General features: G+C 38.4%; 1 protein-coding gene across 4 annotated transcripts in view; it reads right to left on the bottom strand.

The window, feature by feature from the left end:
* OXR1 (oxidation resistance 1) overlaps nucleotides 1-15,975 on the bottom strand; it is a 457,011-nt gene that overhangs the window by 221,921 nt on the left and 219,115 nt on the right. For all 4 annotated transcript variants that reach the window (XM_060115560.1, XM_060115558.1, XM_060115561.1 and 1 more), the window contains one exon: nucleotides 15,728-15,924. In XM_060115560.1, coding sequence (XP_059971543.1) covers nucleotides 15,728-15,924 — 197 coding nt within the window. The remainder of the gene's footprint in view (nucleotides 1-15,727; nucleotides 15,925-15,975) is intronic.

Below are 15,975 nucleotides of genomic sequence, written 5' to 3'. Positions count from 1 at the left end.
TAAATGCTAACCCCATGCACCTAGATGTTCAAATCAGAAACTCAACAGTTATCCTAGAAGCCTCACACAAATCATAAAGTCATTTTAAAAACTAACAGTTTTTTTCTTCATTTTCTCTAGTGAATTCCTCACCCAATTGTTGATTTTGTTGACTTTCTCAGTTTTAGCTTTCCTCGTGTACTTCAATTTTAGTTTCAGACTCCTCTTGAGAGGGAGCTTTTAGGTTTCACATTTTTTTCCCCTCTCTCTGGTGCCTTCACTTCTTCTAGCCATTTTGCTCTTAGCTCAACTTGCCCCCGAGATTTCCATTCCAGAACAAGGTCTTGTATTGGTGGCTCATGGCGAGAAAATAGATTCAGTTGTGGAATGGAGGGGTGGCTTCTCCTAGGTCCAGGTTCCAAGCCTCTCTCTGTTTCCTCTGGCCTCTGAAGCTTACGCTGAGCCACAGCCCAGGGTGGGCAGTAATCACAGCTTTTTCCAGCCTTTCATGGTTGGGAATCCCTGCTCAGGTGCTAAATTTGAAGAAGTAAGTGGGGCTCTGTTCTTCTAATGTGCATGGTACGCATTTTTTTTTAGATAAAATTTTCTATTTGAGAAAAGTTTTTAGATTTATCAAAAAATTGCTAAGATAGTACAGAGTTCTCATATATCCCATACCCAGTTTCCCCTATTATTAACCTCTTACATTGATTAGTTACATTTGTTATAATTAATAAACTAATACTGATACATTACTATTAACTAAAGTCCATACTTTATCCAGACTTCCTTACATTTTAACCTAATGTCCCTTTTCTGTTCCAGGATCCCATCCAGGATACCGCATTACATTTAGATATCATGTCCTCTTGAGCTGTTCTTGACTGTGGGTTCCATGCTCCTTTATTGCTATGTGTTTTTACCCCTTTTCTGGCCCACAGAGGTATTTGTTTGGTTTAGAAAAGAAGATATACCTTAATTGAAAAATGTCAGCTATGATTGCTTCAAGTATTCAAAACTTGAAATCATAGAACTGATTGGAAAATCTTTTTCATTTCCAGCTGGTCACCAGTTCCTCCCCATTTATATCCATCACCTCTCTGTAATTCTCTCCTCTCATATTGCCTCTGCCTTAGATTAGGGCTTTGTCACTCTCCATTAATATTATTTTGATACTTTACTTTTTATTTAACTTCTACTGTGTGTTACTCTGTGCCAGGATCTATTAAAGCAATTTGTACACATTACCTCATATAAACCTTATTACAAACCTGAGTGGTACAGGGTAATATTCTCACTTCCCAAAGGAAAATCAGTGAGGTTAAGTGACTTGTCCAAGGTCACAGAGCTACTTAGAATGGCTGTGTGGGTATCCAAAACTAGATCTGTGTAATTCCAGAGCCAAAGCTCTTAAGCTGTACAGCATAATATCTAATTAGCCCTGACACTTATACATCTAAAAGATTATTCTGTCTCTAGGCATGTATATATATCCCCAACCCATTCTCCATATGATGCTCAAAACATCTCTCTATAAAGCAACCTTATCAAGGTACTCCCCTAGGCAAAAACCTTCAACAATTCCCAAGGTGTCATGATTAAGTCCAAATTCTATAGTACAGCCCACAAGACCCCCCATTATCTGGCTCCTCATCTTTCTCAAGCCTCATCTCCAACTGCCAATTGTCAACAGTAGTCATTCATTTATTAAATGAGTGAATAAGCATTCTTAAAACTGACCACTGAATTGAGATTTAGATAGGCTTATTTAGGGGTAGAGGTGAAAAAAATAAATGAGAGCATGGAGAGAGGGAATTACTATTGATATTCCTCTTCTTATTTTAGTGAGACTTTTTGGCTATCCCTATCCCATCCCACTCACCCTATGTTTATTTACAAGAATGTTTCTCATATCAAGAAAGATCTGTAATTTGAGAGAATTATTTAAAGTAAGATGTGAAACTTTGTAGCCTCAAATAGCACACCAGATACCCTGTTTCTTTAGTTACAGTAAACAGTATTCTGCTGTTCTGCTATATAATGACTCACTTGAAATAATACTTGAAAAAGACCTCAAAGACACTAAAATTACCTAATTCAAAAGGAAATTGTTTTGAACTGGTTTATGAGACACTCAATAAACAGAGTCACAAGGTAAAACTCTCTGTGGGCACCTATGATATTTTATTTCCAATATACTATTGATGATAATTTTTGCCTCCTTTGCCTCGGAGAACTAGGAGAGGAAATCAATGTCCTTTCTCTCGACGTATTAAAATTTAAGCAACAAAATTAAGTCCAAGGATTCTTGAGTGCAAATCCTAGCAAATAAAAAATATTGTGATGCAGCAGGTAGGCAGGCACTGTTTAAAGTCTTACTGATTTCTCTGTGATGGACTATCCTCCATATACTTAATATGTAACATCTTAATATTTAATGTCCATAAGACTGAATGTACTAGAAGACTTAAGATTCCAACTCATGAAACAGGCTGACCAAATAAATGACCAAGGAGAATGGAGGAAATGGGATGCTAAGATGTGTCGGCCATGATTACACAGACAATATAGGCTTTCTCCTCCAGGAAACATCCGTCTAAATAGCTAAAGACTTATTCAGATAATATTTTGAAGGTATTTAACTTTGTTATCTTCAAACATACATGGTAACATGAAATAGGTTAAGTATTAGATAACATTACTTCAAAACCATTACATGAATTTCTCTTTAGCAGGTATTTTTACCTACTAAAAGGCTGTTAAGCTAATTTGCTGAACATAATATTTTCTGTATTCCGAAATCATGTTTCCATTAAGAATTCACATAGCTTTTTATTCATAGATTATACTGACACAAAGGTTTTATAGGTCATAGCTTGTTCAGATGATTCGAGGTTTTAATTAGTGAAGTTTTAAAATAGTTCACTAGGGCCTCCCTGGTGGCGCAGTGGTTGGGAGTCCGCCTGCCGATGCAGGGGATACGGGTTCGTGCCCCGGTCTGGGAGGATCCCATATGCCGCGGAGTGGCTGGGCCCGTGAGCCATGGCCGCTGGGCCTGCACGTCCGGGGCCTGTGTTCCGCAACGGGAGAGGCCACAACGGTGAGAGGCCCGCATACCGCAAAAAAAAAAAAAAAAAAAAAAAAAATAGTTCACTAAAAGCTTGCTTGCATGTAGATGTGCACATGATTTATAGTGAATCTATTAGGAATGGTCACCGAAACATTTATAATTGGGTTATTCAAAGTAATTAACTATAGTCAACGTCATTTCAAAACTTCTGGCAGAAATAGCAAATAGAAGCATTTCCCTCAATTGTGTCTCACTTTCAACTATTTTCACATTCTTCTCAGTAATATTCTTTTGGTCAGAGTATGAACATGGTCAAAATTTTGTTGAGGAGCATGGATCTTGCAGGTTTTTTTAATGTGTGAAAAATGTCTTTAGATATGAAGTAGGAAGAAAAGCCATATCCTAAAAAGTCAGGAGATATCAATTGCTTTTTAAAATATATTTTTCATTGAGGTATAACTGACATAGACATTATATTAGTTTCAGGTGTGCAACATAACAAGGGGCTATCAACAGCTTTATTTCTGAATGTCTGCAAGATCCTAGAAACTTTAAATTGATGCTTTTTTAAAAAATGGAAATATGGGGGAAATTTGAATATATTTCACTGTTCAAAATGCCATTAATTATATCCCTTAATGTTTAAAACAAAGTAGGTATTTCTTAATAATCTGTCATTTTCTTCCCCTAGCCATGGTTCAGTGGAAAGGAACGTTCCTACAAGCGTTGGCGGGTGGAAAGGGCAAGTTCTAATGGCTGGCAGTGCTGAAGGATTTATTGTCATAGGAATTTAGCAAATTTCAAATAAGATCATGATTATTTCTCCACCACGAAACAATGTCTGTTTAAATTATTACACAATTTTAATCAGTATAGCTTCAATTAGGCTGCTTAGAAATCATTAAATAAATTGACAGGTATAATTTGTTTCTAATAAGTTATAAGTTATGCTACAACTCAAATACCAAACCAACACCAGTAGCTCAGGGAAACCCTGGGGTATTGACATTTCTTAAACCATTTATCACAGCCACGATTAAGCTGTGTTTCTTGATCCTGGATTGATTACCTCTGACAGAGAACAATAACAGAATCAGGGCAAAAGAGAATATGGCAAATGTACAAAATACAGTGGTAACTTTGTAAATTAGAGTTGGCAAGCTTATCGAGCATGTTATAAACGTTACCAATCTATAGGGATATCAAACAAACATCTTTTTCTTCTTTCTGAGTACACCTCTACTGCTTAGTAAAATTTAGTTAAAATTGTATAAATGCTTAGTTAAAAAATCTAATTTCTCTTGAAAGAAATAAAGTGTTCATATTTATTCTAGAGTGGAAAAGAAGTTTTCATCTGTGGTTTTCCTAGGCCTCTTGTTTTTTTTTTTTTGCGGTACGCGGGCCTCTCACTGTTGTGGCCTCTCCCGTTGTGGAGCGCAGGCTCAGCGGCCATGGCTCACGGGCCCAGCCGCTCCACGGCATGTGGGATCCTCCCAGACCGGGGCACGAACCCGTGTCCCCTGCATCGGCAGGCGGACTCTCAACCACTGCGCCACCAGGGAAGCCCTAGGCCTCATGTTTTAAAGTGGATTTTAAATGGAATTTTTTAAATGACATGAAATAAAAACCCATTCAAATACCCCTCCAGCACATACACACAGACGCAGATTCTCATACACTGAATCCCAAGGTCTGCTTACCCCACAAGTAAACAAAAAAATTGAATTTGGATTTTCAATATCTTCAAATTCCATTATCTTAATACAAATGGCCCAATCTAATGCAATGTGGGTCAAAAAGAAAAGTCACTTCTACATGTGCAGCAGTCTTGGAAATCTGTGAAAAGCCCAGGTCCATTTAGGGAAGTCCAGATTCCATGTATAACAAGGAACCTCAGCAACAGAATAATTTTCCTTAAATAATCTTGTGACCCAGAAAGTATAAGAAGTCATCAAACAAACTTCAATTCAAAACAAAGTAATTTTTCTCAAGAACATAATTTAATCTGAACCCTCAGAGCAGTTACCCATTTTAGTTTCTGTGCTTACAGACAGTGACCTGTGTGCCAAGTTGATTCTTCTGATTAAATCAGAGACTTCTTGCTTTTACATGAAGAATCTTCTAGCGTGGAGAGAAGGTTCTGGTTCAGTGGTGACCTAGTTTCATGCTGCAGAATGTGTCACCTCCAGCAAGATTAGTCTTTTCCATTTTTTTCTTTCTCTTTCCTGCTACAATATTTTCACTTTAGAGTCGATCTTTTTTATTCTTATAATTAAAAAGTCTGGATTCAGAAGGAGAGGCATATAAGTTATGTGGTGATATTTTTAAATGCCTGGTATATTGCAATTAAAAAGCAGTTAAATATGTGTCTTGCTTTTCTCTTTTTAGAGTTTCCAAACTAGTTATTACTGTTTTAATTTTGCCAACTACTCAGAAGAATTCCCAGGGAATCCCTAATTCTGTAGGCTCTCTTTTCAATATGTAAGCAGCCTCTTCATTAAGTTTGGAATGTTGAAGATATTCTATTCTGAAGGCAGGGCAAAGGACAAGATCAGTGGATGTCAGACTTTTACAATTTCACAGAAGAGTAATATTTCAAAAGAATATTTGGGGGACATTTCCTAACTTAATTTTGACAAGTGAGGAGATTTAAAAATAACACATCTTATTAAAATATTCTACTATGCCATCATTTCACAGAAGGCAGTCCATTTTAACACGAGGAAGGAGGTGAGAAAAGAAGAAAAGAGAGGAGGGGAAGAAAGGAAAGAAAGAAGGAAGGATGACCAAAAGAAGGAAAAGATGGTCACTTTAATCGAATAAATGTAATTTCATGAAAAACTAGTATTCTTTTTTTAATGCATCTGTTTCACCATCAATGGTATGGACTAGCGCTTGTGAAACCACTTACTGAGATCTCTGTCAATGATCTAATTTCATTTTTGTTTTTGTTTTTGAGAAGAGAATTGACCTGAAAACATGTAGAAGATAAACTGTTTACCATTAGTTATCAATCTACTTAGATTCTTTCCTTGACTTTGCCACCATTTCCAGTGTGATCATGAAAAAGTCATTCAACTTTCAGAGACTCAGTTCCAAAGAATGCTATATGGTGGCCATAATAAGTATCCTACTCATCTTTTAGGAATGTTATAAGCATTCACTGAATTTAATATGTATTTTTTAGTCACCTAAAAAACTGACAATGCATATGTTAAAATGCTTTGAATCTATTCATGTTGATCAAATCTGGGGAAGGTGTGGCCAAGTATGAGGGGAATTTGGATGGAATCCTAACACTGTTCTAGGCAGAAGCAAACACTTCCATAAAGCCCATCATACATCATACGGAAGGACACCTTTGGGAAACCACAATGAGCATGGCTAGAGTGTGGGGCTGGGGTCTGAGACTAAGCTGGAGAGTAAACTGGGGCAGAGCATGAAAGGTCTACAGAGCAACAAACAACCTTATCTTGTGGGGAATGAGGAACCATCTGCTAAAAACCAGGGTATCGATAAGCGAGCATATCCCCAAGGATCAGGGCAGGAGGCTAGCTTCACATAGCAGGCGGCAGGGATCATGACGCCTCATTCACGCCGCATCTTTAGTGCACGAGGACAATAACAAGCTCACTAATATTCATGGAGAACTTCCATGTTCTAGGCACTATTATAAGCACTTGACATAGGCTACTTCATTTACTCCTCACAACGGCCCTTTCAGGAAGCATCAGTTTTATTTCCTTTTATAAGTGAAGACACTGAGCTTTGAGATTCTAAGTGCCTTGTTTACGGTCACATAACTAGCAGGGGGAATGGGATTCCAACTTAGACATCAGATTCCAGAGGCCAAGTTCCTCACCATTGATCCATCCTGCCTCTGGGACCAAAAGAAGGAGCTCAGTAAGCGCAGTGGAATGAATGACTACCCTTCCGCCTTCCTGCCACTGATCAAAGCCATTTAGGATCTTGGAGAGCTGATCGGAGCACTTTTCCAGGCAAGTTGATGCCTAAACCGCTCTAAAGACATAACAGCTGTACTTCAGAAAACACGACCCAAACTTCCCCAGTAACGGTGCTCAAATTGTTACATTCCCCCAGTATTTAATTTTTATATTCTTTGTTACAACTTATTCTTTTCTTGGTAGAAGTGAAGAACATCTGGTCACCTCCTCTTCAAAACAATGTTGGGAAGCTTGAGGATCATTAAATTTCCCCTCAATCATTTTCTTCTTCATGCTGCAAATATCAATTCCATTAGTCTTTTCATAAATTAATTCTATGCCAAGGGAAAAACAACTCTTTGAAAAATCTATTATTAATGTATCGAATGTCCTGTAATTGAAACCAGCCTAACTGATTTCTCAGAACTGTATCATTTATCTGCTAGAATGTTTATAAAAATTGCATAAGATTTAAACACATTTTACAGAGTAACTTTTCTATCGCCTTCCTCCATTAACCTGCTTTATTTTTCTTTAAAAACGTACTATTCATTGACAATGAATATCCAATTACTTATTTATACCCTGTTTTTCCCATTAGAGTATAAGCACCTGAGTGCCTGGACTTGGTCTTATTTTCTCTTGTATTAGTGGCACTTTGAACAAGGCCTGGTTTGTAGTAGGCATTTAATAAATATTTATTTAATTAATAACTGAATAGGTTAATAAATGAAGGAACATATTTTCATATATGAAAAAGTCTGAGTTAAACACATCCACCAAATAAACCCAGAATTTGTTTATCTGAATATAACTGGAAATTACTGTGTAGAGAACACTGACTGATTCATCAGAGATGGTATTCAACAAAGAGAAGGTGATACCGTGAGATTAATATAGAAAGGACAAAAGGTAGAGACTGATCCATGAGGGCAAACAAGAGATTAAAAGGCGTGAGCAGACTGTTAGTTCGCTTGACAAGGTGAGGACCTGCACGGAAGTCTCAACTGAAGGAAAGTTCCAGAAGTATTATACAGACACCTGTTATCCAAGGAGCCCCCTATTGGCCCTGTTTGGAAGCCCTGCTGAGCCAGGAACCTGGGAAGGCTAACTTCAACCCTTTTCTGCCTTGTCTTTGAACTTGCAGAGAGCGTGTATATAGCATAATAAAAGGGAGCTTTACATATAATACATGACACCATTAAACTCCTAGAAGAGAACACAGGCAAAACATTCTCTGACACAAATCGTAGCAATATTTTCTTAGGTCAGTCTCCCAAGGCAAAATAAATAAAAGCAAAAATAAACAAATGGGACCTAATCAATCTTATAAGCTTTTGCACAGCAAAGGAAACCATAAACAAAACAAAAAGACAACCTAAGGAATGGGAGAAAATATTTGCAAATGATGCGACCGACAAGGGCTTAATTTCCAAAATATACAAACAGCTCATACAGCTCATTATCAAAAAGGCAAACAACCCAATCAAAAAAATGGGCAGAAGATCTAAATGGACATTTCTCCAAAGAAGACATACAGATGGCCAACAGCCACATGAAAAGATGCTCAAACATTATTAATTATTAGAGAAATGCAAATCAAAACTACAATGAGGTATCACCTCACACCAGTCAGAATGGCCATCATCACAAAGTTTACAAATAATAAATGCTGGAGAGGGTGTGGAGAAAAGGGAACGCTCCTACACCATTGGTGGGAATGTAAATTGGTACAGCTACTATGGAGAACAGTATGGAGGTCCCTTAAAAACTAAAAATAGAGCTACCATATGACCCAGCAATCCCACTCATGGGCATATATCTAGAAGAGACAAAAACTCTAATTTGAAAACATACATGCACCCCAATGTTCACAGCGGCACTATTTACAATAGTCAAGACATGGAAGCAACCTAAGTGTCCATCAACAGATGAATGGAGGGACTTCCCTGGTGGTTAAGAATCCACCTTCCAATGCAGGGGACGCAGGCTCGACCCCTGGACAGGGAACTAAGATCCCACGTGCTGCGGGGTAACTAAGCCCGCGCACCACTGAGCCCGCATGCCACAACTAGAGAGCCTGTGTGCCGCAACTATAGAGGCCACGTACTCTGGAACCCGTGTGCCACAACTAGAGAGAAGCCCACGTGCCCCAGTGAAGAGCCTGTGCGCCACAATGAAAGATCCCACATGCCACAACTAAGACATGACACAGCCAAAAATAAATAAATATTTTAAAAAACCCAGATGAATGGATAAAGAAGATGATATAAAGAAGATGTGTACATACACACACACACACACACACACACTCAAAATGGAATATTGCTCAGCCATAAAAAATGAAATAATGCCATTTGCAGTAACATGGATGAACGTAGAGATTATCATACTAAGTGAAATAGGTCAGACAGAGAAAGGCAAATATCATATGATATCACTTATATGTGGAACCTAAAAAAATGGTACAAATGAACTTATTTACAAAACAAAAATAGACTCGTAGACATAGGAAACAAACTTATGGTTACCAAAGGGGAAAGAGGGGAGGGATAAATTGGGAATTTGGGATTAACAGATACAAATTACTACAAATAAAATAGATAAACAGGGCTTCCCTGGTGGCGCAGTGGTTGGGAGTCTGCCTGCTAATGCGGGGGACGCTGGTTCGGGCCCTGGTCTGGGGGGATCCCGCGTGCCGCGGAGCGGCTGGGCCCATGAGCCACGGCTACTGAGCCTGCGCATCTGGAGCCTGAGCTCCGCGGCGGGGGGGCGCCGCGATAGTGAGAGGTCCGCGCACTGCGATGAAGAGTGGCCCCCGCTTGCCACAACTGGAGAAAGCCCTCGCACAGAAACAAGATGCAACACAGCAAAAATAAATTAATTAATTAATAAACTCCTACCCCCAACATAAAAAAAAAAAAGATAAACAATAAGGACCTACTGTATAGCATAGGGAACTATATTCAATATCTTATAATAACCTATAATGGAAAAGAATCTGAAAAAGAATATATATATATACACACACATATGTATATATATGTATATAATGTAACTGAGTCACTTTCTGTACAACAGAAATTATCACAATACTGTAAATCAATTATACTTCAATTAAAAAAATAAATTAAAAAAGGGCTTTGCTAAATCTAACCTTTTTCTAATTTCTAACAGATTTAAAAGTTGTAGATCTTATTCACTGTTCTCCACAGCAGGGGTTCCAATCCTTCTCTCATGCCCGGAAGTATTCAAAGCTCTTCTTTGCACTAAGCTCTTGGCCCATTTCCTCCCTCCTCCTCCACTGAAAAGGGCAAGGTTCATCACCACTACCTCCACCAGCACCCCCCTCCCTCCTCTTTGCCACCCCCAAAGTTTATTTAGCACTTACCATGTGCCTTACACTGTACTCAGTGTTAGGATTAATGACATCAATGCCATCCTTTCCTTCTCATAAGAATGGAGATTTGGTATGGAGACATGCTAACACAAGAAGATAAGGAAGACAGCTAAGTGCTAGATGCCAAGGCAGCGAGGAGAACGGAGGGTGATGAAGGGTGACTAGATCTATGAAGCCAATAAAGAGCCCCCGAGTGCCTTTAAGGTCTGATGTGATTTCTCCATCTTCTGGATTCCACAGCACTTTGAGTGAACCTCCCCTGCCCTCTGCTACTCCTCACTCATCTCCCCTACCTCTGGCCCCACCCATGGCATTGAGAGCATCTGTCCTGTATTCTACTCACTGGTGTGCCTGTTTTAACCAAGCACTGCTTTCCCCCCACCCCGCCACGTGATGAACACCTCAAGAGCAGGGATCTCTGTTTTACCCTTCTTATTCTGAGCAGCATCTCCTATGAGGCCTTCACACAGCTGGGTCTGATCGAGGACTAATCAGCATTTGGTGTGTCACTGAATGACTCTGATTATGGAGACCTCTATTCAAGACCTGTCCCACTTCCTAACTGTCAAGCGAAAAAAGTCTCAGAAAAGAAAGACATCAGCACATTTTACTAATAGTCACAGATGCTGGAGAGAGATGTACGAACTCTGGCTTTAGATTCTGAATCAAGGAATGAATATTACATGGACTTACAAGCCCAGCTTAGGGAGCATTGGGACACTTTTGGATCCTGCATGCCCCGTCTTCTTCACTATCTCTACATCTGCTTTACAACTCTTTTCAGAAGTCCTTACATGTAGTTCTCTAAATTAAGTATAGAGAATACATGGCGTATTAAAAATATGAGTCTACTATTTGGTTTCATCTTCCATCTTCAAGTAGGGACTATGTTTTTGAAGGATATAGGTTTCTTATATACATTGTTAAACTCAAGTAGTTTTATTGAGCACAAACAAAAACTGGAGTAGGGAACAATTCTATTCTGTTTTCATCTGTTTACCCATTAGAGCTAGTCCACTAATTTAATGTTATATTATTCTAGCTCTAATTAACACTTTTATTTAAAAATAATAATACAATTTTAAGTGCCTGAAGGACTTCAAATATCTAGTCCAGTTGTAAGTTACAACTCATTAACAGACCATGTAGTCAATTTAGTGTGTTGAGATTGCATTAAAAAAATGAAAATAACGATCAGAATGAATAGTAAGGAAATGTTCTCAGGAAATTTTTTTCACCTATGTTGGTGGTTGAGTGTGCACTGGGTAAGTGGTGTAAAATGTGTTAGGCAGAATTCTAAGATGGTCCCCAAGATTCCTCACCCCTATAATGTACACACGTGTGTGATCCCCAGGCCTGTGAATACGATGGACTTTACTCCCATGATTAGGTTTTGTTGACTTTAAAACAGGGAGATCATCTGGGTGGCCCTGACCTAATTACATAAGCCGTTGAAAGCAGAGAGCTTTCTTGGCTAGCCCAAGGAGAGGAAGTTAGAGATTCATAAGAGAAGGATTTGACATGCAGCTACTGGCTTGAAGATGGAAGAGGCCACATGGCAAGGGAAGAGAGTAGCCTCTGAAAGTTAAGAGTGAGCCCCAGTTGACAGCCAACTAGGAAATGGGGACCTCAGACCTACCACTTCAAGGAACTGAATTCTGCCAACAAAAGGAATGAACTTGGAAGTATACTTTTCCCTAGCTGAACCAACCTCCAGACAAGAACTCAGCCCAGCTAACACCTTGATTTTAGGCTTGTAGATATCCCGAGCAGAAAATATAGTCATGTTTTGTGGATTTCTGACCTACACAGCTGTGAGCTGATAAATGGGTGTTGTTTTAAACAGCTAAGTTTGTGGTAATTTGTTTCACAGCAATAGAAAACATATACAGTACTTCATATGGTCAACTGTATAATAAAAAGCGAGCAAGAAAAAATACTCAGAAAGACTGATTTGGTCTAAATCTATCACTGTCCAGATGAGAAGGTTAAGGTCAAGTGATGGTAAATAACTGTGCAAGATTATACAGTTGGTGACAAAAGCAGCACAGAACAAACTCTTTCTTCAGCCACAGTTCTGATACAGTGGTTACTCTCCTTTTAATTTAGCTGAAGATTCATATATCTCACGCCAATAGAGAACAGCTTTTCCTCTGCTTATATCAAAACAATGAAATTTTATTATACTTCTTATAAGATGGATTGTCTTCCTATAAAAAGTAATGAGTTTATGCCATGCCTTTTTTTTTGCTGCTATAATTGTTTTAACACGTTTCTGTTATTAGGAATAATTAAGGACCTAAATCTATTGTCTATACAAGGAGGCAATCATTTCTATTTCCTAGAGTTCTCTCAACAGGAAGTAGATCCTATACATAAGTGCATGAGGGATAAAAGCTGTGAGATCAAAAGAAATTTCTAGAGAAGCTACTGCAGTCACTCATTAGCCACTAAGAGACAGTTAAATAACTCCAAAATTTTCTAGTTCTTTTGTTTAATTTAAAAATTCTTCAATTCCCAGAATAATTACTTAAATACAGTACAGCACTTCATTGCTAAATTTAAATGTAGTAGCAACTTGGCCACAAGAGGGCTCCCAGGTTTTTCCAGTTGTGTGAGCTATAAATTGAGACATTGAAAGATATTTTTAAATGAAAGGGCATATTGGCTGGTGGATGGGTTAGTTGGCATGGTTTCCTTAAGTGAAATTTTCTGGGGATTGCAGTAAAAATATCACTCAAAGAAACTCCTCAGGCTCACCTCTCTAGACGGGGATGGTATCCTTCCGAGTGACATAGAAGGCAGACTCTAAAATGTCACAAGAAGGTTAATTTCATTCGCAGAGTTGGCTATCTCTGGCTCACAGTTTTTTCTTTAATTTCTTTAAGGTTCTATCCCTCATCTAAAAAAATAGAGAGTATAATACTTACAAGAGTTGTGAGGATCAACTGAGAAAGAAGAAAGGAACTTAATGTGTGCCTAGTATTTGGAATTACCAATAAATGGCAATTATAATTGTTGTTGTCTTTATTACCAATACATTTACTAAGGGATACTGAAATAGGCTTGTTTTGTGAAATGATCTTTCAATATAGGTGATTACATGGTTGCTAATATTTCAGCCTTGAAAATGTCCCCAGGTCTATTTTAACATATAGACATGCCACTGACATTGCTTATGAATCAAACTGTTGCAAATCCAAAAATTAAACATTCACTAGTTGTAGGACTATTTAAAATAACTGATAGTTCATCTTTCTGCAATCCAAACTCACCATTTAGAATTCTATTTTTCAGGCTTAGTTGTTTATTTACATTGGCCAAGCTGGGGGTCAATGTTTTACCCTCATTTTCTCATCTTTAAGGAATATTGAGTTTATAAGATAAACTTTATTTTCTGAAGGCAAAATACTGTCTTCTTATCCAGTTAATAAATCAGAAAAGCAGTAGATGGTAGTGGACATGTTGAAGGGTGGGAGGAGAGGACATTGGAAAATGGAGAGAGAAGCAGTTATGTAAACGTCATGGGCTTTTCTAGTTGATTTTTAGAACTCTGCTATCATAAGTTTTAAAAATGGAAATGTGTACCTGTCTACACTCTCTTATATCAATTCTCATTATAGCTGACCACTGACATCCTCAAAGACACCATGCTTGTTGTCTATTAAAAAATAAGACTTTAACATCTTCATGTGGAAAAAAGCAAACCTGAGAGTAGATATAGGAAGAAGATATAAAATGGTAGGAAGGGAAAGCATGGTTTTAGGAGCCAAATCCTGAAATACTAGTAGACATACATGGAGGCATCTCTTCAAGTGTGAAGGAAGTAATTTAACCCAAAGACACAGGAGAATGAATGGACAAAGTCACACAGAAAATTGGTATGGGAATCAGAACTAGAAATCTGATCTGATTACATTTCTAGATAGAGACACTAAAAATATCTGAGAAAGAATTCCAAACATCCCATAATGGGGTGGTGGGGTGCTGGATACCAAGAAAAACATGACCCCTTTGATGTAACTTTAGTAAAGCCATTAAGCCAACAGTGTCTACTATTAAAGATTTTGGTGATGACCAAATCTCTCCAAATGAAATAATAAGCAACACCGAAGCATCCATCTTCTTCCTGGTAGATTCATCTCCCCTACACATCACTTCTACCATACATATGTTTAGCAACTTTTGTCTCAATTAGACCTAAAACACTGAAAATTGTTACTGTGAGTTAAAAATCAAGGCCAAAGACATGATGAACAAATATTGGTACATAAAAGTTGGTAATTCGACTTATTTGAATTGATTACCTCTAACACTCCAATGAAGTGTTAACGTTCAAAATTACAGGGTATTATTCTACCTGGGAAAAAGGGGGCATAATGTCTGCAAGACCCTATCCATAGCCTACTACCCTGTCATACACTGGGATCTGGATGTGATTCAATCTCTCCAATGTGAAGTAATGTGCAAGGTAAAAACGGACCTACAACATAATTTGTCCTTCCTCAGAATGTAACAATTTTCTATTTTCTTAGTGGCTTTGTTAGTTACAGGCTGACATCAACCACTGTCTCAACAACCTGACAGAACAGGGTCAGCCACTTGAAAGCCTGGAGGGAGAATGAAAAGAGCAAGAACCGAAAACCAGAAACAAAAACGGGGCCTGGCTCAAGACTGGCAAAAATGAAAATAGTAGCCCATAAGCTTACAACTTGGAAAACCATATATATATGTAATTTACTTCTCTTAGGCAGGATATAGAAGGTCCTCAGGCCTACTCTCTTACTTAACTTTGCTGAAGGTGTGCCGTATTTTTCCAACTCCATGTTCAGACTGTATGAGAAGATGTCCACATAAACCATCAGAAACATATACAGTCGGCCCTCTGTATCTGCAGGCTCCACATCCACATATTCAACCAATCAAGGATTGAAGATATTTGGGGGGGAATATCCAGAAAGTTCCAAAAAAGCAAAACTTGGATTTTCTGCACATCCAGTACTATTTACATAGCATTTACATTACATTCGGTATTATAAGTAATATTTACATAGCATTTACACTACATTAGGTATTATAAGTAACCTAGAGATGATTTAAAGTATATGGGAGGAAGTGTGTAGGTTATATGCAAATACTATGCCATTTCATATAAGGGACTGGAGCATCCTTGGATTTTGGTGTCCCTGAAGGGTCCTGGAACCAATCCCCGTGGATACTGAGGGAGGACTGTACACATTATATAAACAAGGGGCATTTCACCACAGCCCCACACATTCACTGCGCTGTTTGGATAGACCCTATCTATTCACTTGCATAAATCGTGGTACTCACCAATGGTGTAGAACCTCTTCAGCTCACTCCTTCGGGGAGGATGCTTCTGGGAATTTGCTGCGTTGTTCTGCTCCTCTTCAATGATGGGAGTCTTGGGTGTGGTGGGTTTACTGGCTTGTGGCATTTGCTTCCCTGCGCCAGCCAAAGGGTTGAACCCTGGAGCAGTAATATCCACCGACTGGGACTTTTTCTTCAACCTACAGGTAAAGAATACCACATGCTGTAATTACTGACTCTAGAGAAAGACA

Source organism: Mesoplodon densirostris, chromosome 13 (genome assembly GCF_025265405.1).
Source record: "Mesoplodon densirostris isolate mMesDen1 chromosome 13, mMesDen1 primary haplotype, whole genome shotgun sequence".
Classification (NCBI taxonomy): Eukaryota; Metazoa; Chordata; class Mammalia; order Artiodactyla; family Ziphiidae; genus Mesoplodon; species Mesoplodon densirostris.
Note: the sequence above shows the minus strand (reverse complement) of the source record. Positions and strands in the feature narration are given on the sequence as shown.